The sequence below is a fragment of the Caenorhabditis briggsae genome (assembly GCF_000004555.2).
Source record: "Caenorhabditis briggsae complete genome, chrIII, whole genome shotgun sequence".
Taxonomy (NCBI): domain Eukaryota; kingdom Metazoa; phylum Nematoda; class Chromadorea; order Rhabditida; family Rhabditidae; genus Caenorhabditis; species Caenorhabditis briggsae.
The window spans coordinates 8,225,336-8,251,399 of NC_013490.2; the positions used below are offsets into that span (position 1 = coordinate 8,225,336).

The window sequence follows — 26,064 nt, forward strand, 5'->3', positions numbered from 1 at the left end:
AGGCCAATAGTTCAAAAAATTCGAGGTTTTCCAATGGAATTTGTGTAATTTAACCCAAGAAACCATACGAAAACGATTAAAAACGCCTAGAAACCGAGTTTTCCAATTTCCTAGGCCACCTAGTTGTAAGTTTCAGAACGATGGCCTAGAAAACTCTTCAAAAAGTTAGGCCATCGGTGTTTTTTGACTCATTTGCGGGTCAATTTGAGTGATTTACAATTTTTCGCCAGTTCTTGGCGTTTTCAGTACATTTTCATTCTAAAAATACCCAACTTTGCCTACACACACACACACACACACACACACACACACACACACACAAGGTGCTGCCCTTAGATATTCAAGGCCGAGATTGACAATAGAATATGGTGTGGTGTAACAGAAAAATCCCTGAAGTTGTGTTACACAATCTCGATAACTTGTATCTATTTTTCTATCGGCCTTGATTTTGGAAATGGAGGAATCTTTTCGAGTATTCATGAAGTTCAATTGCAGTTTTACAGCAAGATTTTGAGATGTTTGAGTTTACAGGGTGGCACCTAATCAGCCAGGACTAAAGAAAGTAGCATAAAAATTGAAGAAAGCGTTGTAATATGCTCAAAATTGGTGTGCTCCAACTCAAATAATTCATCAGTAAACCGGCCAAGTATTCATCAGTAAACTGGCCAAATTATTTGATAAACTTTGAGCTGAGTTATCGCTTGTCAAAGTATTTTACTCTCATGAAAATTACAACGGCGCGCTATATTTCTACCAATTTTCGTTCTTTCAAGGTATTTATGTCTAAAGATATTTATACCCGTTTTCATCAGCCCGGATAATTGAGCACCACCCTGTAGATTTTCGATTGCTCCAAAATTATTGTTTTTCAATCTCATTTTCAGGTTTTCTGAATAGCTCGGATTATCATACTGTGTTCACAGTATTTCATTTTTCAAAATATCCGAGCACCGGAACAAAATCAGTTCACAACCCGATGTTACAGTTTTTGCAGAACCTTTCCCAATCTGGGCATAAAATTGAAGCTTGACAGAACGAGAAAAGGAGGATAATCTACTTTTTCCGTCATAATAAAACCAATATTACTCTCTTTTGAATGCCAACATCAGAAGTCAGAAATAACAGACAGCGGAAGAGAGAAATGGGGGCGGAGACGGGGTAAGCTTTCTCCTACTATTCTCTCAATCGTTTTTCCAACTTCCTCTTTTTCATTTTCTGTTCTCATCATTCGAGAATCGAGACCTTGAAACATGGTATTCAAAGCCGCTTTTTTTTTCTCAAAAGTTCTAATTGCAGTCTTTCAGGTATTTTCAATAAATCATTCCAAACATTTCTTGTCTGTCTTTTGACCTTTGTTTTCTATTTTCGTTTCTTGAAAAGAAGGAACTATAAATTGTTTGTTGACTCATCAATTCTTCGTTATCGATGAATTCTGAAATTTTTGAAATGATTATTTGTCGTTTCGTTCTGTAAGCAAAGCTTTTTTATAGTTTTCGTTTGATTTATAGTGTTTTTTCATGGGACAAAAGCATTTTGTTTTTATTAGGTTGTTCGGAAAGTCCTTTCCATTTTTGATCTGTTGTTTTCAAACTTTGTTTTTTTGAACGGGGTAAAAGCGAGGAAGCTGTCGTTTTATCAGTATATTGGTGGGGTCTAATAGTGTCTGCACCCCAACAGAGATCATTCCCCCCCTTTTCGTGTAATGAGATATGCTCACCGTTTTCGGCTCTATTAATTTCCATTTTTGGACTTTCATTTTAATTGTATTTATATCTGATCTTAAATTAGCTGAAATCGATCGCCAACTAGTAGCGGTTAACAACGCAAATGCATCCATTCGAACTACCATCACAACCTGGATTCAGTAATTTGAAAAACGGGAATTCTTGTTTGACGAAAATCTTCAAAAAGGCAAATGGGCTTAGGTTTGGATGCATTAAAAGCCGGGAAAGAAACGGGCCCGCCTCAAACTGTGTGTGATATATGAAGTACATCAGTGGCAAGCCTTTCGTTAAAAAACCGTAAATTGAAAACTCTCGGCACAGTCAAAAAAGTGAGAAGAAATTGACCCCATCTTTTGGCTCAACGCAACTTTTTTCCCCGGGTGGGCACCTGTTTGAATCTTCTCATCCTGCGTTGCACACATGAATGTTGGAATCAAACCATTGCTAGTGGTGATAAATGGGTAATGCGTGATTACAATAAGCGACAAGCCAAATGGGTTGACAAAGGCGCTCAACCATCAGACGTCTCGAAACGTGAAATTCGTGTTAAAAATGGGAGGTTGTCGGTATGGTGGTCTACCAAAGAATGGAGTATTAGGTACTGCCTGATAATAGCGTCACTTTTACGACCCATACCTATTCTTGTCAGGTGACATAACTCAGACTTTATGTGGATCTCGATTGGAGAGGAACGTAAAGGTTTATTTTGAAAATTAAAATTCTCAACCTCATGAGGGAAGGAAGACCCAGGCCGATCTCGGTGGATATGTCTAGACGATTCTGCCTTATTCACTGTATAGCTCTAACCTTCTACATTCTGATTATTACCCATCCAGCCACTTCTAACGTCATCTTGATTGACGAAAATTTACTTCAAAACAACGTATCAAAAATGGGTTGACTTGATTTTGAACTCGCTGTGACCGGAGTTCTGGAAGGAAGGTATCCACAATTTAGTGGGGCATTGGCAGATAGTCATTGATAACGATGGTCATTACCTCCAATTTATCCGACATCGTTTTGACCTATTTTACTTTGAATGTATCTGACGCTAAAAATGGAAAGGACTTTCCGAACAACCTAATACAATAATGTTTGTTTTTGTTACCAGCCTTCAGTCTGGCTGGTGCGCCTGCTCCGCTCCTCACCTTTTGGACACTAAAATGTTTTCTTTGAAAAACTATAAGTTGAAATTGGAGAACTGAGTTTATACTTAATCTTATAGTTAGCTGTGACTAGATTTATTCAAGCTCTGAGTTTCTGAAAATCAAAATTGAGTTTAAAAAAAGGATCCTAAGGACGAGGGAGCATGAAAAAGATCTGTCTCAAACTTTTTTCATATAACCCTTTCAGGAGTTAAACTTGCGGGATAAGTATTGAAGGCGCGGCGCCGCTACCGACTGAACCACGCGGGCAAAGCTGGAACGGCCGCCCAACGGCATAGATAAACGCGGTCATGATAGATGTACGCAGAGTGAACACGAAGCATGGTACACCGTTAAGTCGAAATGCGTATCCTAACTCTAAAAAACCGTCCTTCAACTTTCTGGAAACAGAGATTCACTTTCTGGAAACATCTAGAAATGTCTAAATAAAAACTGATGGAGCAAGAAGTTTATATGCTCATCTTCAATGAACTCTCGGCATCACGGACTCCCAAACAACTCATAGATAAAGCTCTTATTAGAGAGAAAAATATTCACTCTTTATCGAACAGCTGATATTGCCTGAAAAAAAGACCGTTTTAAGACTGTTCATATATTTCTCTCTACTCCCCGATATAGATTGTTCGTCTTTCTTTCTCTCATTTCTTCATCTGAATACTTGCCCCCTTCCCCTCTCTCTCTCTCTCCTCAATATACTTTTGGGCCAGCCTTCTGGCTGCTTCTCCATCTGCTTTTGCTGCAACAAACCGGTGTATGTCCCCCTGTGATCGCTTCTACTACTTCTCTAGTACTAGATACACCGTCATCTTACTTCCCACCTTCTTCTTTTACTCCCATCTATTGCCGAATTGAATAAGAAATAAAAAAACGAACTCCGTCCGTCTGACTCCGCCCACTTGTCATCATCTCTTTTGTTTTTTTCTCGATAGTCTCGACTAGAGGGCCACCCTCCTACATCAACCTACACCACAGTAACCCGCCTCTTCATCTGATTCTCTCTTTCTATGTCTACGTCTCTCCGTATCTCGGTACAACGATTTTGATTTCAATTTGCCATTTACTAGTTGAATGTTTGGACAAAGACCCAAAAAAAAACATTTCCCAATCATTGATCCTCTTTTCTCTTTCAACTACTGATCCCTAACCATTTCACTTTTCAGGTATCCCTTACCTCAAAGCACCAATGACTAATTCATTGGTGCTCATTCTTGCTCCGTTGGCACTGGTTGCCATCGGAGATGCTGCGTTCGGCAATACTTCAAAGATCTTTGAGATTCCGGGTCTAGAAGTTATGGCTTCCGATAAATATCCACACTTTACAACGATTGAAACAGTCAGCAGAACGAAAGTAAGTTTTCAATCTATACGTTTAGCTTTGAAGATTCGAAGCTTGGGATTGCTAATCTCTAGACGCAGAGATGCCAGAGGTCATGTGTTCTTATGTAATCAATGTCATCATTATCAAATGAGACCAGTCAAAAAAGGAAGCTTTTCGCAATTTCCCTTTTTCTGATATCACCCAAGGGAAAGTGTATCATTTGTCACACTGTCCTTCCTTGTGTTCCACTTTTCCTTTTTCATTTGATACTAGAAATTCGTTCTTTTCAGGTCCATCGACATCGACGCGAGGTGATAGCTGGACCAATTTATGACTGGAGTTCCTATGAAATTCCTTTCCAAATTTGGGGTGGCGATTGTGAGTCTTCTAACTTTTTCTTCGATCAACTACTTCTTTTTTGATTCTTATGCAATTTATTCGCAATACAGTAAGTAGCTTAGGCAGTGCGCGCACATAACACCGCCATACCGATTATGTGGTTTTTGCGCAGAATCACCAGAAGCATAAGAGAGAGTTTTTGGTGGAAGATGAAGTGAAAGTACCCGACGAGGGCATGTGGACACTTGTAGACGAATCACGCGTATGGCAAAAAAGTGTTATGAGGAAGTACCAATGATCCATGGTTCTGATTCATCCTGAAATCATTTTTACGTTTCCTTAGAAGTTCAACGATGAAAATAAGAGAAAAGAGAAACTGAAAGTCGAGTATTATTGGGTTGAAGTGTTACACGGCCTTGCTTCTGAAAACTTGTCGCCTGCCCGTTTCGTTTCACATAATTTACCACGGTTGTTTGCAATTTCCACTCTTTTCATATATGTTTTTCCGACCGATTTGACCTCGGGAATGCGATACCGGAAATGGTTTTTGTGGAGAGAAAAATGATGTGTCGAGAATAATAATTCTTTTTTTTCAGATAACTTTCAAAGCTTGATCCGGCGCGGGATTCGAATGTGGGAAGAGTCGACATGTTTGAGGTTCAGAGAAAATATGCAGGTATGTGGCTCTATTGAAGGGTTTCTGTAGATACAGTACTCCAATTTTTTCGACTTTTTGAAATCTAAAAGCAAAACTATTGTAAAAATTTTCGTTCATCAAAACCTGATCTCTTAGATATTTTGGTGCGATTGATCTATTTTCGAAATTGAAATTATGTGAAGGCTTGAAACGCGCCAGAGGCTCGTCAGATGCCCGCCAGTTCTGTTGGTAGTTTTATTGCTTAAAATTTTATATTCATGTCAGTCCTTTACCCGGAAAAAAATATTGGAGGATTACTGTAAATGCAGTACATCAAATTGATGGCGTTGGAAAAAAATTGTTCTAAAAATTGCGTTCATTAAATTCTCTCTTTTTTCAAATTTGAAATTTCTGACCAGAGGTCTGCTAGTATAACAGAGCAACATTAAGTTTATTGTTTCAAACTTCATATTCAGTTCTTTTCCCATTTAGTTATTCATGTCAGTTCAGTTACTAGAACCTACTACAAGACGCAAAAACCAAAAAACCACAATCCCACGGTCTTAATTATTTTTCTTGTTCATCAGATTTTTGTCTACAAAATGGCTCATGTTAACATTTGCAGAGCCGCGATGCCATCCGATATGTGCTAGAGAAAGGAGACAGTTGCTTCACTGAATACATCGGAAGAAACGGAGGTCATCAAGACATCATCATCGGATCAGAATGTGCTGAAGAATATGTGGTTGCTCACGAGACAGGACACGCCCTTGGTTTCTGGCACACTCATCAGAGACCGGACCGTGATCGTCACATCTCAATCAACTGGAAGAATGTGATGGAAGAGGCAACTGCTTCATTCATGCCGTTCCGATCAATGCTCCAAGCTTTTGGTATTCGGCAGGTCTCGCCACGAAGAATTCCATATGATTATGGTAGTTTGATGCATTATCATGCAGTTGCACATGCCGTCAAGGTTTCTGATTTTACTATTGTTCCAAAGGAATTGAAATATGTCACAACAATGGGAACAGAGAAAATGGCATTTTTGGATGCAAAGGTTATCAATGATATTTACTGTCCAAGTGAGTTTTTTAAAGCGAAACAGTGAAAATATCGTAGACACTCTAATAGAAGACCACCCAATACTTGCACTGAACTGAACTATCTCAATTTCTATGAGAGATAACAAAAATTGGTCAACAGATATAATGTTTGTCATAATATCACCAACACGTTATCAATTCACATATTTTGGTTATCTCTTATAGAAATTGAGATAATTGTGCTCAAAGTGTAAGTACATATAGAGTGGCCATCTATTAGAGTGTTCACGGTATGCTGATCCGATATTTTTTATTTGTAAAGAATAAAAGCTAATTTCAGTGAGATGCAATTTGAAATATTAAAAAAAGTACCAAAAAGTTTCAACGAAAAACGAATTAGCAAAAAAGTTTATTCGATCATTCGCAATCAAAATTTCAGACGCCTGCCAAGGAAGGCACCATCTGAATTGTCTTGCTGGAGGATATCCAGATCCAAACAACTGTAACGTCTGCCGTTGTCCAGAAGGACTTGGAGGAGCCGATTGTAGTAGACTTCAGCCATCACGTTTGTTTTACCTTCGTTTACAAATCTATAAGTTAATATTCAGCATGTGGTGGTGAAATCCATGCATCTGATCAATGGCAAACGTTGTCCAGTCCTCAAGGACGAGATGTTCATTGCTATTGGAGAATCTCTGTACCCGATGGTTCCAGAGTTCGTTTCCGTCTCTCGGATGGTGAATTCCCGTGTTCGTATGGTTGTCAATCGTACGTCGAGATTAAACACAAACTGGATGTCAGGCTTACTGGATTCAGAAGGTTAGATTTTGAAGCGATTCTAATAATGGATATAAAGTGGTTTTCGAGAGTAACGGCTAATGGAAAGATGTTTGTAAGAAAACGTTCGAAACGTTTTTTCTCTTAAATGACAATGGGAAACAGTTTTTTTTCTCGAAAATTATGAATAGAAACTTACCGTAAACACTCTGATAGAAGGGCACCCAAGCCGTCAACTTTGAGCCCATATACCTCGGTTCCTATGAAAGATATCAAAAAGTAAACTATGATAAGTATTTCATCAGTTGACCACTTCTTTATATCTTTTTCAACACCCTTCACGCTCTCCCACAGAACAATTCCGAACTGCAAATTAATTTTTGATCTACAGAAAAAAAGTTTGGCGCGATCACAATTGCAGGTCTAAAACCATAATTTCAGAATTTTTTATCTGATTTTGTGGAGTTCCAAGATAATTCAAATGATTCTTAAAAAATTAATTAGTGGTTATAGATTCATGTATGGTCGTTTTCCGGAAGAAAAAAATGTCAAAAATGGTAATTTTGAAAGTTTTTTATAGAAAAAATCTATCTCCTCTTTCAGTTTTTGACATTTCTAGGAGTTCTATAGCTCAAAAAAACCGCAATTATTTTCTCTACATTTTCTATGGACGAATTTTTAATTCGTCTGATAAAACTTTTTTTATAATCAAAAAACAACGCAAAAATGCTATTTTGTGCAATTTCATGAGGTTTTTGAATTATAAAAAAAGTTCTGTCAACCGAATCAAAAATTCATCCATACAAAATGAAGAATAAATTATTGCGGTTCTTTTGAGCTGTAAAACTTCTAGAAATGTCAAAAACTGAAAGAGGAGATACATTTTTCCTTTAAAAAATCTGGAAATTTGGTCATTTGTGGAATAATTTCTTCCGGAAAACGACCATAAATGAATTTATAACCACTAATTAATTTTTAAAGAATCATTTGAATCATTTTGAAACTCCACAAAATCAGATAAAAAATTCTGAAATTAAGGTTTTAGACCTGCAATTGTGATCGCGCCAAACTTTTTTCTGTAGATCAAAAATTAATTTGCAGTTCGGAATTGTTCTGTGGGAGAGCGTGCCCTTGATAATTGAGCTCAAAGTTAAATGTTAGGGGCCCTTCTATTACAGGTTTTATGGTATCTCAACTAGAAACTTATAGAGTCCATTGTAATCTCAAAGTTATTTAGTTGTTGTTACCGACCAAAAGAAGATACTGTATCTGAAAGTAATCAAATCTTTGTGATCTACCATCCAAATGGACGAACTGCTCGATTCTCACTTCGATTCCGTCGTCAAACCTAATTTTTACAGTTCTATATAAAACCCCCCCCCCTTTTCTCTCGGATCCCAGGCTTTTTTCAATGATCTCTTGTTTATTTTCTTCCCAGTTTTCCCTTCAATACCTTTACATACTCGTTCCCCGGTGACCGAAAAATTAAAAATGCTCAGTTTCAGGTTTCCTCTAGCTTTTTTTGTTCTTCAAGATCCTGTTTTCTGTATATTTCTGTACCCTATTTTATGTAATTTCTAATAATTTGTGTCTACTTCATTTCGTTTCTCTTACGGGATTCTATGCACTTTTTTGTCTCTATATCATAGAATGAACGATTTTGTTTCAATGGTTCTTGTCCTTCTACTTTGCAGCAAACGGCCGGATATCCACATGATTAAATTTTCAGAGTCTCATAGCAACGCGCACTATTTTCTCTACTTCTGGTGGAAAACGTCGATGTTGATCATGTCGATTCTCTTCGTCTGGAATCTGGTCAAATGATAATTGTGGCAGAGACACTAGCAGTCTCCATGGCAACATGAATCTCATGATTGGAGCCGCCGGCCCTACCTCCTCTCCTCAACACACCACATTCTGCTTCAAAAGACAGCTGTGTGGAGAGTGTTGAGTTGATTTTCGAGAATTGAAACATCCACTACCATCAGGATGTATTTCTTCTCGTTAATCAACATTTTTGCTGATCTGGCAATCTTTTGGTTGCACATTTCGGTGACTCATAATGAGGATAGAGAACATCCTTTGGCTGTTTTGGTTTCATATTCAACTGCTCCCTATTTCTTCAATCTCTTCCCGGTTATCATGAACTCGGCTCTTTTCGGATTGGACGTTTCTCGGCTCAAGGATGCCAAGGAAACACTTCATACTTTCGATTAGTAAGTTCAAGAATGAGGGAGGAAAGTAGATCTAGGTTATCTGTAACGCTATGACTCTCGAATCACGTGTCGCCTAAAAGTGCCGTCCAGAAATTTGGTGGCGGTATAGATTGGCCTCATCTAAACAACCGCATAGTGAAGTCCCTTAACCGCATAGTGAAGTCCCTTGAATTGGATAATCTAAGAGTGCTCTATTAGCTACGGGTTACTATATGACCGCTTCTTCTCGACTGTGAAAAGTTTTTGACGGTTAGAGCTGATGGCGGATTACTGTAGATCTGGTAGAGAATGTCTATACTCATTCGGCTTAGTTTTGAATGAGAATTCTCACAATGATTTATGACGCTTTGATCATGTGAATATTGGCGGAAAGTGCGAGCAAAGTTCAGAAGATCAGAAAGTCAGAAGATAAAGATTTCTTGTCGGAACATGATAAACAATTCTCATCATCACAGAATGTAATCACGAATTCCGGAATTCGAGTATTCCGGATTTCAGAATATCAAAATACGAAATAATCCAGACTAAATAGTCATCTTGAAATGCAAAAGGTTGGGGATTTTGGAAGATTCGAAAAGCTCGGGAAATTGAGAAATTCGAATCATCTGAGTGTGAGATCTTGAAGTCGAAAATTCAAAAATTCAGAAATTCGGAACTTTCGGAAACCAGAAATTTCGAAAATTTGGAAGTTCAGAAATTTGAAAATTCAAATATTCTGGATTTCAGAATTTCTAAAATTCACTAATCCATAGCACAAATTGTTTGGAAAATTCGAATATTAGGTTGACAACTAAGTATTAAGTATTAAGTATTAGTATTAGTATTAAGTATTAAGTATTATTAAGTATTAGTACTAAGTATTAGGTTGGTAACTAATAGGATAGATTTCAGAAGACAATATTGAGCCCAGAAAATCTAGAAATAGACAAATGAGGGAAAAAACGAAATCTGGAAACTCGGAAATCCTCTGTATCTACACTGCACTAACATGATCAATGTTACCAACTTTTTAAAATATTGAGTTTTCTCAAGTTCTTCAACACAACATAACTTCTGCAACTGCTCTATAGGAACTACGATAGCAAGATAGAAAAATGGACTGAAAATCAGATTTCCTCATTTTCGCAGAATATTAATTTTGTTATGTGATCTTTGGAATGTATGCTACCGTATACCTCACCAACTATGGCATCATCGAGAAAACTTAAAGTTTGTATCCCTATCGACTACGGTAGCGTTTGTTATTGATAACAATAATAAAAATTTTCTGAGAAATGTTTATCTAATAAGAAAACAATCTGGCCTTTTGGTATATGATTAAAAGTTTGGTGATTTGTGGCTCGGATATGCTGTGTTGATCAAGAAGTGACGTGCCGTTCTCGAGAGTTCTTCTAGAAACAAAAAAAAGAGCTTCCAGTATCTTCTTCCGTGATTCCGTGTTCAAATCAATCATGCTTTGCTCTTTCGTCATGCTCATCGTCTGGGGAGGATTCTTAATGGCATCAGGACTCGTTTGCTGCATCAAAAGAGATCGGAGAATGTCTAGATGCGAGTTGGCGTAAGTCAAAGGGTGATGTAATTTTTCATTTCTAGGTTTTATTTTAGAATGCGTGTCGGAGCTTCTTGTGCCGTCGCAATGATATTCAGTATCTCATTCTACAATGGAATGTTCGATGTACACGATAAAGTGAAACACATGCCAAATCTTCCGTTTGTCTTCCTTCTCTTCGGTCATTTCGTGTTCGTTTTGACTCTCCTCTACGGAGTCTGCAAAGTTAAATACATGCACGATCCATCGAGTGATCAGGCTGAAGCTATCCGGCAATTCCATTCTCTGCAGGTTTTCGCAATGATCATCTCCGTCCCACTCGCCTACATGGAATGTATGTTATCATATATTGATGGGCATTTATATTTACAATTAGAGCGATTTTTAAAAAGTGTGGAGCATTTGAAATAAGGAGGACCTCCTGAATTATTCATTTTCCTCTTTGAGGCCATTTAATTAGGTGAATTTGCATTTCAGTCCAAATGTTCGTCTCTCACGCTCCCCGATTCATGTTCTCTGAATACGAATCATTCGTTCGTCTCATCTTCTTCGCTTCGATCCTTCTCTTGGAACCATTCAACAGTCGTTTCCGATTCCGTGAACGCTTCTACCGTACCACTGTTCACGAGTACCCGGTCGGCCCGGCTCCGGAAGCAATTCAAGTTGTGAAACCACTCCCACAAAAGATGGTTTATCTAAATGTCTATAATTGTGTTCTAATTTCTTTCAAAATTATAGGCTCTTGACATGCCACCACCAAACTACGAAAGTTCATCTCCACCAGCATACGAGGCAGCCCGTAATCTTCGAACCACTTGGACTATCACTCCACAATCGAAAGAATATACTGGAGCTCAAATCACTCCAGTCGAGACCAAATAAGTATCTTAACGGTTTTTGTATTATTCCTTCCAGAAGATTATACCGTAAAACGTGTAATAGAATGGCCCTTCAACTTTCAACTTTGAGCCAATTTTTCTCGGTTCCTGTGAAAGATATGAAAATTTCGTCAACTGATTAATTTCTTATCACAGTATCAGAAGTGGTTTGTCAGCTAAGACATTTTTGATATCTTTTCCGGGAACCGAGATAAGTTAGCTCAAACTTGACAGTGAGAGGGGCTCTTCTATTACAGGTTTAACGGTTTGAAAAAACTCTCTTGGTAATCTAACGAAAACCTAATATAATCTTCAATTCTTTTTTGATAAATACTGTATATAAACTCCCCCACCCCTCTTGAATCTTCTGACTTTTAAAAGTTCAACAATCTTTCCCTAATGTAAGTTCCTTGAACAGATGATGAGGTCTTATATTTCCAACAAACTAATGTACCCGTCTCATGAGTTCTGGTAACAAGCTCTCCCAATCAACTTGACCTAAAATTGTACACTTGCTTCAATGGCCTTTGAGATCTCCTCCCGATGCAATACTTTCAAACTTTTATTTGTATTCGCTATATCTTTTTGCAATAAAAGTGTGAACCTGTTTCTCAACTTTTTTCCAGGTTGTTTTGGGTTTCGGTTTCCTCTGACAGCGCCAGTCAAGCAGCAACCACTCGACTAATAAACAGTTGACTGGGTGAGTAAGCGAAGAAGAGGATGAGGAGACAAAAAAACGACTGGAAGAAATATTGGAGAACCAGTAGAGACGAAGTTCGGATTAGAGAGAGAGAGTGGTGTTGTGTTCTTTCGGCGAACCCGCAAGCCTTCTTCCTCTCTTCTTCTTCTTCTTTTTTCCATCCCCTTTGCCCGGTACCCTACTGAATAATAACAAACAGAATGAGAGAAACACAATAAAAGGGAAGAACACATGTGACTGCTTTGAGGAGACAGTGTTAGATTCGAAGAGAGGGAAAAGAAAAGAAGTAGAGAGTACTGCGAGATGACGAGAGACAGCACGCGCCTATTGATCGAAGTGGAGAGAAGCGGAGAGAAAAAGAGAGAGCCCGCAACGAAACGCCTCGTAGACGGTTCTCGAAGTGCCTGCGTCTCCTTTTGATATCTACACTATTTCTCCTTCCACACGCCTCTACCCACACTATCCAATACGCTCTTTCTGCACATTCTAGCCATCAATGATTTCCAAAAAATCACTGAATTATCTAGTTTTCTGAATATTCTTTCTTTTGAAACTTCGCAAAACTCGTCGTGTGACTGTCATTAAGTTTTTGATTTACAAATCGCGAACAACAGTTTGTTAGCCCGCGAAGGCGCCAATTTTAAAGTTATTTAAATTTCTCGAATCGACCATTTTCCGGAGCTTTCTTCATGCGTTGTCTCTCTTTTTCCCTATGCCAAACGACATCGTTTTTTTTAAATTTTTGGGAAAGCCAACGATGCCATATTTTCTTAAACGGATTCGCGAATGAACACTTTTTTGTTGTTTTCAACATCATTTTTCGAATCGACATATTTATTTTCAACCAATTTCTTTTCGTAGAACAAATCGAACTATATTTTGTTTTTTTCTCTCGATTTATCCAAATTTAACTCCACCGAGAAAAAAAAAACGCTGTCAGCTGAAAGTTATTCTATGAAAGTCTTCCTTATCTAACAATTCTTTTCGATTTCCCTTTATCAACAAAAAAACCTCTCCTTTTAGCATTGTTTGCCAAAAGTGTATCTGTTTCGTGTTCGCAACATTTCTCCTCTTCTTTGCCATTCACCGATAATTCAATCGTTTCAGTGAACACCATATTCAACGCAAAGCAGAAAGAATACAACTACGAAGATAGAGAGAGCGAGCTTTCAATCCTTTATCCCGTTATATTTTACAATCTGTATGTGTTTGCTCACTGAAAAATGTCAATTATGTTCTCTTTCAATTTCCAGATAATACAGGATTCTCTATGACTGGGTCTTCCTCTCAAGCGATTGAGATCGGCGGTAGCCGAACCGAACGGGTCGATTCTGACCCGAGTGAGGACATGTCGTACATAGGAACTCCGATGAACGTCACCAGTCCGGCTAATTTAGTAAGTATATTCAGACTTCAACTTCATTCTAATCATTCATTGAGTCCCAGATTGGAGCTTCTTTCGTGGACGTACAAAACGAATCCCTTGGGCCTTCCGTAGATGGAGCAACAGCGGTATGTTTGTATTCATCAGAAGTTGTAAATCTGAAACCGACCCTTTTAATCAAAATTCTTCTTCTTCTGTCGTCGCCACGATTTCTTATACCACGTGCATGTGCCTATAGGAAAACCATGCAGATAGGGAAAAGAAAGAAACAAGGCCATGAAGATAAGAGACGAGCGAGAGTCAGGTGGAGGGTAAGAAAGGGGGAACCAAACTACTCTTTCCTTCTGTTGTTGATTAATAAATAGCAATAATTGGAAGTGACAAAATAATGAAGATTTGATAACACTGAAAAATCATTGCAACGAAAGCCTAAAATTCTTTGAGTTTTATTTGACTATTTAAGCTGAAGACCAAGTACCACGCCTAGTTTCTCAATTCAAATTTTCTTTAATAATCCCTAAATTTATTGTCTGAAAACAATGTGGGCATCACTAAACATAATATTGCAAAATAGGAAAAATGTCACAATTGTTTAACTTTGACTTCAAAACAAGTTTTTGATTGCTGATATTTATGACCAGAGTTTTTCTTCGAGAATTTATTTTTTTGCATTTCTTCGACTCCCCTTCTAATTTCAAGAAGTACATTCAACTTTCGTCACAATTGTTTTTTCGTTTTCCCACGAAATGTGAAAGAAGAAGAAGAAGAAGAAGAAGAAGTCGTAAAAGAAGGCTGAATGGTCTTCTTTTTTTTTCAAATGATCTATAATTTAAACGTCAAAAACATCTAGCCGCCGTTTGTCGTCTCCATTTAAACGATTTTCATGTTCATTTGAAATTGGATCTGTCATTTTACCACCTATAATTCTTCATTTTTTCAAAACCAAACTGCAAGGGCTGTAGTTTTGCATTTTCTTAAAACCAGTGCTGGTTTGTCGTCTGTTAGATTCCCATCAAAATCGTAAAAGTTTCAGTAGGAGGTTTCACTTCATTTGAAGTTTCTCGAGAAGTGACTTTTCTCTGTCCACTCCCTTTTTTTCTCTTTGCCCTCTTATTAGACATCACTCTAGCCATCACCTGTTTTGGTAATTTTGGACAGCCAAATAGTGATAGATGAAAATAGTATTGCTGATGGATAAACGTAGAGAAGTTACTGTCTTCTCGGCGTTTTCAAACTCGCTTTTCAGAAGAAAAGTGAAAAAAACGCAACAGTCAACAATTTTAGTTGATTGAGAAGTTGCTGACTTTTTTGAAACAAATTTTTAAAAAGTTTTCCAAAGTTGAATCATAATGTCAAAGATCTACTTTGATTCCCCAATTCGCACACCAATGATATGTCTGAAAATAGATACCATACAAAGAATGTGTCGGCACGTGACCAAAAATCAGGCGTCAGTTCTCACTAGTTGTTTGTTAGCCTGATCCAGTGTTCCGAACTAAATTATAATCCACCTCCTCAATCGGACCGATCCCTATGCCTCGCTGACCGCTGAGAACACTGTGAAAAAGGGAAATGTAAACAGACATGAGCAGTGATGTATTACCAGAGGTTTACCAGGTTTACTGAAGCGATTTTAAAGTGTTTACGGTTCATAAACCGAACGGCTCAAAGAATCAAGAGGAGGTGGCGGCACGTGATTCGAGAGAGAACAAAGAGTGTATCAGCAGAGGGCATCGGAGAAAATGGTTTCGATATCAAGATGAGAAGAGTGGGGTCAGGACTATGTCGACTTCCAAGTCGAAGGTCGAAATCATGTGTTTGCTGAAAATAGAGCCGGAGAAAGAATTTCTTGAAAGAGTTTAATAGAAAAAAAATCACAATCCAATCAGCAATAATATACATCGTATTCTAATTAACTTTCAATCATTGTTTTTTATAGATTGATTCTTTCTGCGGAAGATCACCAAAACTCAAACTCTGCAACTGATTTCACAGTGCGCTTTCTGTTTCACACAGTGGCTAAATAAAAACGGATGTGTACTTGGCACGGGCTTTAATAAAACAAAACATTTTCTGCAAGCGTTTGCTCAGAACCTACCCCTCTCTTGCAGAAACTTCGATTATCGATTATATTAGTCTAGATTGTGCTCCAGTTCGATCTCAGTTCAAAGGTTATTCCCGTTTAATGTGTACGAAAAATGGCGACGATAGAAAATTTAGAAAGTTGAGATACTGTCTTCTTGCTACCGAAAGTTATCCTGAAGCCGTAATCGTGTTTTAAATGTTCAAAATTGTAGACATTGCATGAAGCAAACTACCAATTTGGAAATCCAATGCCACCAGTAAAAGAAGAAGATGAAAATGATTTTCCGCTGTTACCTGGAGAGTGCCGGGTAAAAGTCGACGGGGCGAATGATTGGCCGATCATTGGCGGAACGATCATTGTCACAAATTACAGAGTGAGTTCTTATCTCTAATTACGACTCACGGCTCCCTTTTCAGGTAGTGACTATCAAAATTTCGGAGGATAAGAAAAGAGTACATATCTTCCCAATATCGGAAATTGAAACAATGGATCTCTCTAACGATAATTCCATTCATCTGTTAATGAAGGGTGGACGATCAACATACTTGTACTGCAATAACAATAAGGACGCTTATTTTATCCATCAACTGATAATGCCCGCTCTCCAGCGACTGAATCGTAGTGCAACAGTACTTTACGCCACAAGGCCGCAGGATTGGACATCAAAAAACGATACAGCTCCTTTGGCGACAGTCAATCACTTCGCATGGTCATTCTCTGAAGCGGTGGACGAGCTTGAACGGTGCGGACAACTTCCTTCCTGGTTGAAACGAGCTGATTCCGTAGCATATGAAATCACACAAGTCGATTTTGAACGATTAGGGATGTCAGAACACTTCCGAATCTCAACTGTTAATTCAACCTTCAAGTAAGTTCAGAGTTTTATAAACTTTTGAAATTTTTGGCAATTTCTAGAGTTTGTGCTACTTATCCGGAAAAGGTGATTGTTCCGAAAGGAATCTCTGATGAAGAAATCGAGAGAAGCGCTCCATACAGATCGATTGGCCGATTCCCTGCTGTCATCTGGAGGTGCCGCAAAACTCGTGCTGTTCTTTTGCGCAGCTCACAACCACAAGTTGGAATCTTATCTTGGAGAAACACCACAGACGAGAGAATCATCGAGGAAGTTGTGAGAACAAGTCGAATTGAAGGAGAAGAGAGGAAACAATTCATTATCATGGATGCACGTGGCTACGCTTCAGCATTCGCCAACCGAGCAAGAAGTGGTGGCTTTGAGAACACAGGTTTGTGATTATCAAGATTTCATGACTAGGCCAACCAATATGTTTAAGAGTACTACCAACAAGCCAAACTCGAATTCCTTGGTCTACCAAACATCCATGCCGTTCGTTCCTCATTCACAAACATACGTACCATGCTCCACGCACCAGTCAAGGAAAACGAACTGTTATTAAACAGCCTTCAAGCAACAGGATGGCTCACAAATCTGAGCAGTCTACTTGTTCAAGCCACTTCATGTGCAGATCATTTGGCCAAAGGGCATTCAGTTCTTGTGCATTGTTCTGACGGCTGGGATAGAACTACTCAAGTAACGACATTGGCTAAGATCATGTTGGATGAACACTACCGAACTGTGGAAGGTTTCGAAGAGCTAATTCGACGAGACTGGATCGCTTTTGGTCACAAACTGTACGATCGACAGATTGGTACCTACACTACCTGGTCTGATAGTGGTGAACGGTGTCCGATTTTCCTACAGTTCCTTGAAGCGGTGCGACATCTTCAACGAGAACAACCGACTGCTTTCCAGTTTTCCCATGCTTATTTGATCAAACTTGCGAAGCATGCCTACTCTGGTCTGTTTGGTACTTTCCTATTCAACTCTCATAAGGAAAAACGAGACGCCATGACTAAATGGGATGCAACACTGGTAGAAATTTGGAGATATATCGGAGCACATAATGAAGAGTTTGTGAATCAGTCGTACGATGAGCGGTATGCTGGACCATTGAAAACAATCAACGTCTCAATCATCAATTTGCGTGTTTGGCATGAAGTGTTTGCTGATGAGGGAGAGCGTTATACGGTAAGTATACTAAATTGATACAGATTATAACTTTTTGATTTCCGCGTTTGAAGATGATCTACGGCAGTAAAGATGAGCGGCCGTCGTCCGGCTGCGCTACTCCAATCACATCGTCTTCTTCGGGAAATTTGGTCAAAAGCAAAAGTTCGGAGAGTATCAATTCGTTGAATGTCGACGGATCGAACCATCAGTTAGCCAATGCTTCAACTCCTGCAACGACTGAAGGAGGAAACCTTCCGCTGTCGACTAGTTTCTACCAGCAGTCGATTTATCAGTCGAATATCACTGGACTCGAATCTATTGACTGTGATGGTTTGACCAAGTTTGAAGATGAAGAACAAGCAATGCTCAGGAAGAAGAATAAGGCTCGTGAAGAAGCGATTCGTCTTCGTGATAGACAAATTGAGGAGCTTCGAAGACGAGCTGATATCGAGAAAATGCTCAGCCCAATCAGAGGTGACGCAGACGACAGTGATATTGACGTTGCATCTCTGGAACGAGCGTCGTCAGATTTATCAATCATGGATCCAGATAGAGAGTTGCCGAACTTCAGACCTAACACAACATGGGAAGCGGAGGCTCCAAATTGCTGTCTCTGTAAAAAGGAGTTCAACAAAATGAGTGTGTATCAAGAGGATAGGCAACATCATTGTCGGAACTGTGGACGAGTTGTTTGTGAAGAATGCTCGAAGCAGAGATTTGCGGTTGTGGAAGAAGGGCAGAGTGTACAGAAGAGAGTATGTGATAAGTGCTACGAATCGATGCATGAGCCAGAACCAAGACTAAATAGGTAAGCTTTTGTTTGGGGCGGTTAAATTAATGACTTGGAAAGTTGAACCAGCTGATAATGATTGCTGATCTATAAACATTAATGCCGGTTGCAGCGGTTCAACAACACCTACAAACTCAAGTCCAAGAAAAGAAACCATCCCGGAACTGATCGATAACTTGAGCGTTCCTAATGTTCAAAATGTGTCAGAGTATCCATTAAAAGATTTATCTGTTCTCAAGGTTCCGAAACAAAAGAAGATTAAGAACATCTTCAAGAAATTCCCAAAATTCAAATAATCCGTTTTCAAAAGTTCGAATTCGTTGATTAACCCTCACTAATACCATAAAGTATTCAGAACAGCATCTCTGAGTGAAATGTCGTCCTTTGACTCGACGTCTTGTGGTCCAACATTTCCACATGCATCATCTCCATCATCTTCATCACTCAATATGCTGACTTCGATATCATCACCAACTCGATCTCAACCAGTACCCTCATCGTGTAAATCTTCTTCCAACTCGATCTCGTCCCCCCGTCCTTCACCTGGCGAGTTTAGCAGGCATAGCTCTTCACAAGCCGTGAAAGGTTGATTCCCTTTTTTTTCTCCCAACCATTACTACCCATTTCTTTTATCAGTTCTTCTTTTTCTTGTTTCCTGTCACATGTAATTTTTCATATCCTTTAACTCATTGTGTAGCCTTTATTAACTACTGTATGTTTCATTAGATTTCTATGTTACGCAACTTGGTGTTCGTGTCGTTTTCTTCTACTGGTCAATCCCGTGTTTTTTTTAAAGAGAGGATCATTCTTCTTCCTCTCGTTTAGATTTTGTAACTTGAATTTTTGTCACTAACTGTGATTCGTTCAAAAGAATCTGTTTCTAGAACCTGCAAGACCTCACGCTCATTCTATTCATGTATATATGTTAATATAGCTACCACACAATTCACCACACTCACAACTGCCGTTCCCCCTTCCATTCTCTCGTCCCAACTAGCTCACACAGTAAAATTTCTCTCTCGTTCTTGTATGTCTCAATTTCTAAAACCCCGTATATCACCATTTTTTGTATTTATTTTATGTGTGTCTTGGCTCTTGCATCTCCCCTACGGATTGCTCATATTTTGTAGACTTTATCTTTCCCATTTTCTAGGTAATTTGCACCATGCCACTCATTTCAGAATTTTAATTGCGGATCAAATAAAAGGTTTGACATCTAATGAATTTATGAACTTTAGGCCAGTTTCAAGAGTTTTCTAGACTAGGTTACGCTAGCGCTAGGTGATTTCTTGTCCACTGAGTGCCACGTTTTCTGAAGGAAGCTGTGTTTCGTGAAAATAAGTCAAATTATTTCATTGAAAATCGAAAATTGGTTAATTTAGTGCAGTCTATAATGCGGCGTCCAACATGTGGTTCTCCATCGGTAACGTCATCTGAATTAACATGGTAAACAGGGAAAATTCAGGAAAATTCGTCATCGACGAGGGAGTCGGAACAACAATCCAGCAGCAAATCGTTAGAACAATCAAGCTGTAAAAGTAGAAAGCATGACAGGAGCGAAGAGAAATCGGAAGCGATGTTCACGGCTCTAGATGATGCGGATCTGAAACTAACCAGCAAGCTACCCGAATACATTCTGAAAAAGATTCGATCATTGGACGGCGTCTGCTTTTATCATGGCCTAGCTGCAAGAGATTTAGTCGAGACTAAACTGACAAGAGCTGGAGACTACTTGATTCGAGCCACTGATAATCGAACGAGCGATTTCGAATTTTTCTATCGTTCTACAATAAGAAACGGATTCACAGTCATTTGACAATAAGGTGATTCATCTATTATTTTGAACATCATACAGTAATCTAGAATAATATAGAGCAGATCCGGATGATAAAAAATGGAGTCTGGGAATTCTGAAGGATAGCTTGAAGTTTGATAAAATCATTGATCTGATCAATCACTACAAAACTCACCCACTCGGAATTGGTTTCTTTTTGAAACGCGGAATTTCAAAAGGAAAACATCTGATTTGTCATGATCGCATCTCATATAACACCAAAAAAGTTAGTCCAGGAAAGCCCAGGAGCTCGAGAAAAGTAAAAATTTAGGATTTGCTCGGAAGTGGAAACTTCAGTGATGTGTTTCGTGGAAAGATGGAACTGGATAATTATTCGGTGAAAGTTGCGATGAAGAATTCAAAAAAGCTGGATGAGATGCTCGATGAATCAAAAAACAATGAAGCGAATAAGGTAAAAAAAGGAGATGATTCAGGAAGTAGAATTCATGAGTCACCTACGTCATGCCAATATCACTGCGGTGAGTTTCGTTAACAGTTTTAAATCGGTGCAGTTAAAAATTTCAGTTTTTCAGAATTGCCAGCGATCGAGTACCTATTCTTCTTATCATCGAATTCTGCAATGGAGGCACTTTGGAACAACATCTGACCAAATTCAACGATGAAATCAGTTTTCAAGAACGAATGATTTTTATTCATGATGCATCAGCTGGTTTAAAATACATCCAATCCATGTCAATCACTCATCGTGATATACTGCTCGTAACTGTTTGATCTCTGTCAATGGATTTGTGAAACTATCGGATTTCGGTTTGGGTCTCAAAATCAATCGAGATGATTCTGGTCTCAGTGAATCTAATAATTTCCCGGCTCGTTGGATGGCTCCAGAAACAATTGGAAGAAAAGGAATATTCAGTAAACAATCAGACATGTGGTCAATGGGAATTCTTGTCTGGGAAATATTTTCAAACGCAGCTCGACCGTACAGTCATGTTGCTAATGATGGTGTTACGGCTTTGGTCCAAGCTGGAAAGTACCCGGATATTCCAAAACTTGCTGGAGAGTTCATGACGAAAATCATGAAACAACTTTTCAAATTGAATCCGTCGGAACGGTTGAATGCTCAAATGTTTTATAATGAGATTCACACACATTGCAAAGACAACAAGTACTTGTCCCTTGAAAAACTGACGACAATCAACAAGATCGAAGGAGTTCATCGTGATCGCCTCGAACATGTAACCTGCTTTTTTTTGTATTTGAAGTAGATTATATTTATTGTTTCAGTGGGATGGATATGTTCCTCACGTTGTCGTTTACGACAAAAATGGAAAGGAAAAAGATTGGGAGGATGCTCCAGCAGAGATGTTGGCCAATGTGTTTTGGAGAGAGAAGGCGACCTAACTTTCTATTTATTTTTATTCGTTTCGATAAATATGATACTTTCATGATTTTCTGATTTGGTACATGAGCAAGAAGAATGAACCAGTTGAAACACTGTTGATTACTGTAGGGAAAAAATATTGAGAATGGGAAAGGATTATTGTTGGAATATTATTCGAAATTGAAAGGATTACTGTAGGTAAAATATTCGAAAACGACTAGACTTTAAAATCTTTGTAGGGTGTAAAACAGGCCTAGATAGAAAACTTTGCATTCACAGAATTCTTTGAACATTTTTTTACATGAAGAAGTTCTCTGGGTACTTGAATATCACATTCTACAATAATCGAAAAGATCTTGTAACTCACTTGATCTTGAAACATAACATGAGACAGATGGTTTCAATATTCTGACGTCCACGATCAACATAATCTCCTAAGAACAAAAATTTACATCCGGTGGGAAGCCATTCTTATCAAAGATACGAAGAAGAAGCGAGTATTGTCTAGAATATCCCCACCAGACATGAGCGGAATTCCTTATTCCTTATTCCTTCTTCCGGATTTTAAATTTTTCATTCCTTATTCATTATTCATTCTTCCGAGTTTTTTAATTTTGTTCCTTATTCCTTCTTCCTTCTTCCTGATTTTTTTTGTTATTCCTCTTCAAAACTTTAAAACTTTTTCTATCAAAAATCAGAAAAAAATTCTCAAAACTGTGGAAAAAAATTTGAACGCTCTAAATTGCCGCGTAACATTTTGTTCAGCGAGCACCTTTGCACGGTTTTTCGGAAATTTTTTTTTGAAATCTTGGAAAAGATGCGTTTTTCTCAGTGTTTTTTTTTCGAAATAAATTAGGTTTTTACAATTACTAAATACTTCAGAAAAAATGTCTAAAAAACGGAGCAAGTTTGACGAATTCTTCGTCAGAACAGAAAACGAGTGTATCGGGCCTCATCTGTACCCCGAAAAGAAGCCGATTGAATAACGACACTGTTGACAAATTAACTTTTTGTTCGATCAATTTGAAAAATTATGACCTGGAAAACTGATAATTCACAGTTATGATTTTGTTTTTTAGTTTTTTAATTCTAGTTTGAGAGTTCCCTCTCCATTTTTCTTGTTTGTGTCTCGGTTTGTGAGTTCTGTCTTCGTTGTTCGTGTTTTAAAATAAACAGTGTTTTTCAAGACAAAAAGAAATCTTCCTTCGTTCGGAAATTCTTTCGTTCCTTATTCCTTATTCCTTATTCCGGGTGTTTTTCCATTCCTTATTCCTTATTCCTGATTTTTAAATTTCATTCCTTCTTCCTTATTCCTTATTCCGGATTTTCAAAATTTTTATTCCGCTCATGTCTGATCCCCACATAAAATGATCGGAGGTTCAATTTCCGGAAGCTACGCTTGAGGTGCAAACACCGATTTCGCTACGGTACATCACGTAGGAAGCTCCTGTTTGTTACAAAAAGGAATCAGAAATTCAGCGTGCTGACAACTTTCATGAACTCTTTTCTTATCTAATCTCCAGATCTGATCTACAGGGGCTATATAAGCTGGAGAAATCAACGAGAAGTCGGACCGAGGAGTCGATGAGGAGTCCGAATTGTCACAAGCTTCCAGGGCAGCTGGGAAAACAAGGGATCCGGTCAATTCTGCGAAGACTTCTGGCCTCTCTACTTCAAAGCTCGACGATGGTCACCGTGAGCGGCAGCGAATGGACAAGGAGGACGTCGGATGCTGGAAAGAGTTGGATGCTGCACACTGCCAGGAAGCTTCGGATGCACTACTCATTGCTATTTCCTTTTTTCTGAAGACTGATCGACGTCATTTAAGTAAAAAAAGTACTAAAAGGCCTCAGGTCGCCATTGTTTGGGGTTCATGGCTAGGTGTTTACCACTGAACGTCCCCCTTTTACCAAATGACCGAAATCAAATTTTAAACTAAAATGAAATAGCAATTGATAGCGTACGCTGAGCTTCCTGGCAGCATAGGATCTTCTGGAACACACCGATTTCCAACTTCAAACTTCCGACTTCCTGACATCTTTTCACATTCTTTTTTCTCTTTTCTCTTATCAAATTCTTGTCTTGTCAAATTTCATTAAATTTGGAATTTTTGAATTTTCGGTATCAACAATTCAACAACTTTAAAGGTGGTGGGACATGAAAAAAATAAATTTCTCGAAATTCCGTTCAAACGTGCCCCTCGAGGAGTTGAACTCATGACAGGCTGATCAGGGGTACAAAGCAGGCCTGTGCGGCAACGAATTGCCGATTGCCGAAATTGCCGAAATTGTCGAATTTTTGTTGCCGATTTGCCGTTGCCGAAATCGGCAATGAAGAAAAAGTTGCCGAATTGCCGTTGCCGATTTCGGCAATTTCGGCAACTGAAATTTTTGAATTTAGAGATTTTCACAATTTTTTCAATCAAAAAAATGATTTCGAAGTTCGAAAAACCTAATTTTGAACACCATTATCCCTCAAAGTGAATTGAAAAGGAAATGTGCCCCAATAATCACCAAAAATACTTGCATCGATCCTAAAATGGGCTTCCAATTTGTGAGCATAGGAGAAAAATTGATATCATGAGTCGCAACTCATCTAAAAATTATTCAATCTGTCTAAAATCACTAGAGAACGTGTGTCGTGAGTTGCCTAACAAGTTGAGTACACTATTTTCAAAACTCACAATCAGAAAAAATATTTTCAACCATTGGAAAACCATCTATTGTTCAAGATAAGTAGTTAGCATAAAAAATGTGATCTTGAGTTGCCAATTTTTGTAATTGCTTTGTTAGGAAACGCATGACACACCTTCTCTGTAGTTTTGAGCCTGATCGGAGCATTTTCAGGTGAGTTACGTATCGATTTTACTAAAAAAAGGACGACAGCTGTACGTAGAGAGACATTAAGCATGGTACACCGTTACGGTAGAATGCATACCCTGGCTCCAAAAAATCCCCGAAAAATCTCCAGTCCCCCCACCTTTAACAACAACAACTTCAACAACTTCTTCTCTGACTTCTTCATTGAACTTCTTCATTTAAACGTTCAATTTTTTGGCATTTTTCGAATTTTCGGTTTTCTTGGGATTTTTGAAATTTTCGAATTTTTGAGATTTTTCAATTTTTCGCTTTTTTGGGGACTTTCGATACTTCAGAAGTTTTTCTCAGATTTTTGAATTTTATTGAAATTTTTTGATTTAGTTTTTTTAACATACAAATTTTTTACATTTTTTTGAAAGTTTCGAATTTTTACACTAATCTTCTACAGTGTTTTTGAACTACAGTAACCCTATACATATATTTCGACACTATAGTAATTTTCCTTTTCATAAAAAGACAGTAATCCCATACACTCTCAAACTACAGTTACCCCATCCATATTTAAAATACAGTAGCCCTATTTTCAAACTACAGTAATCATATTTTTTAGTCAACTTTGAGCTTATTTCATGGACGATTATGACAAGGACAACGATGAAAAAGAAGAAAAAGAACGGAATGGGCAAAAAGAGCAGACTTTGAAGTTTTGATTACTGTAGTTTACTTTTCCATTATCTGAGTTTCACTGAGTAGATATTCTTTTTGATTATTACCATTTTTTACTTGACAAATAAGACCATGTTTCCAATATTCGATTCATTCTGTGTTAAGATCACACATTTTATCTAGGCAATTTATGTTTCCTCCAATTTAGGTCTTTCAAAACTTCTGGCACGTCGGGAGACTTAATTTTTCCCCTTTATCTCTTTTTTTTCTTCTCTTTTTTTCTTGGAATAAATATCATATTTTCAATCTTAACACAGAAATCTGTTCTACTACTAAGTCTTCAACGATGAATGTTTATAAAATTGTAAACCACATGATTATTTTGAAATTCGAAGAATCAGAGCCCAATGGAATCCAATTTTCTCGACTTTAAAGAATGCCGATGAATATGGCAGTTTTTTTCTTCTTCTTGATTTGCAGCTGCTGCACGAACAATGTGGACTATTTCCTCTCTTCTCACAATGTCCATTTGATCAGTTCTGGAAAATATTTTGACTACGAAACCCTTCTGGAATATCTTATACCAGACGAACACAGCTCGCAATACAATGATCTCAGAAATCTGTGATTACCAAGTTTTTAAGAATGAATATTCATAAAATTGTAAACCACATGAGTATTTTAAAAATTTAGAAAGTCAGATCAAAATGGGATTCAATAATTTTAGATTGTCAAACATCCAGTTGAATCGGATGGTTTTAGGT

At 38.1% G+C, this 26,064-nt stretch overlaps 7 protein-coding genes across 7 annotated transcripts; 5 read left to right on the forward strand and 2 right to left on the reverse strand.

Annotated features, from left to right (window-relative positions):
* Positions 1–1,502: 1,502 nt before the first annotated feature.
* On the reverse strand, positions 1,503–1,742 carry CBG25957 (the record flags this gene model as incomplete). Its single annotated transcript, XM_045244106.1, has 1 exon — positions 1,503–1,742. The coding sequence occupies one exon, from the start codon at positions 1,740–1,742 to the stop codon at positions 1,503–1,505; it is 240 nt and encodes a 79-aa protein (XP_045098884.1).
* A 1,786-nt stretch (positions 1,743–3,528) lies between these two features.
* CBG25958 lies at positions 3,529–3,696 on the reverse strand (the record flags this gene model as incomplete). Its single annotated transcript, XM_045244107.1, has 2 exons — positions 3,529–3,576; positions 3,691–3,696. 2 exons carry the CDS (start codon positions 3,694–3,696, stop codon positions 3,529–3,531), a joined length of 54 nt encoding a protein of 17 aa, XP_045098885.1.
* Positions 3,697–4,073: 377 nt separating this feature from the next.
* On the forward strand, positions 4,074–8,359 carry Cbr-toh-1 (the record flags this gene model as incomplete). The annotated part of the gene is made up of 8 exons (XM_045244108.1): positions 4,074–4,238; positions 4,499–4,590; positions 4,763–4,824; positions 5,144–5,223; positions 5,810–6,269; positions 6,670–6,795; positions 6,839–7,049; positions 8,245–8,359. 8 exons carry the CDS (start codon positions 4,074–4,076, stop codon positions 8,357–8,359), a joined length of 1,311 nt encoding a protein of 436 aa, XP_045093953.1.
* A 637-nt stretch (positions 8,360–8,996) lies between these two features.
* Cbr-xbx-5 lies at positions 8,997–11,654 on the forward strand (the record flags this gene model as incomplete). Its single annotated transcript, XM_045244109.1, has 5 exons — positions 8,997–9,223; positions 10,641–10,781; positions 10,829–11,106; positions 11,250–11,461; positions 11,511–11,654. 5 exons carry the CDS (start codon positions 8,997–8,999, stop codon positions 11,652–11,654), a joined length of 1,002 nt encoding a protein of 333 aa, XP_045093954.1.
* Positions 11,655–13,620: 1,966 nt separating this feature from the next.
* Positions 13,621–19,229, forward strand: Cbr-mtm-3 (the record flags this gene model as incomplete). The annotated part of the gene is made up of 8 exons (XM_045244110.1): positions 13,621–13,746; positions 13,797–14,027; positions 16,032–16,193; positions 16,237–16,688; positions 16,736–17,064; positions 17,113–17,867; positions 17,921–18,657; positions 18,995–19,229. The coding sequence occupies 8 exons, from the start codon at positions 13,621–13,623 to the stop codon at positions 19,227–19,229; spliced, it is 3,027 nt and encodes a 1,008-aa protein (XP_045093955.1).
* Positions 19,230–20,789: 1,560 nt separating this feature from the next.
* CBG09226 lies at positions 20,790–21,080 on the forward strand (the record flags this gene model as incomplete). Its single annotated transcript, XM_045244112.1, has 2 exons — positions 20,790–20,952; positions 21,007–21,080. 2 exons carry the CDS (start codon positions 20,790–20,792, stop codon positions 21,078–21,080), a joined length of 237 nt encoding a protein of 78 aa, XP_045093956.1.
* A 280-nt stretch (positions 21,081–21,360) lies between these two features.
* Positions 21,361–21,835, forward strand: CBG25959 (the record flags this gene model as incomplete). The annotated part of the gene is made up of 2 exons (XM_045244113.1): positions 21,361–21,669; positions 21,719–21,835. 2 exons carry the CDS (start codon positions 21,361–21,363, stop codon positions 21,833–21,835), a joined length of 426 nt encoding a protein of 141 aa, XP_045098886.1.
* Positions 21,836–26,064: the final 4,229 nt, after the last annotated feature.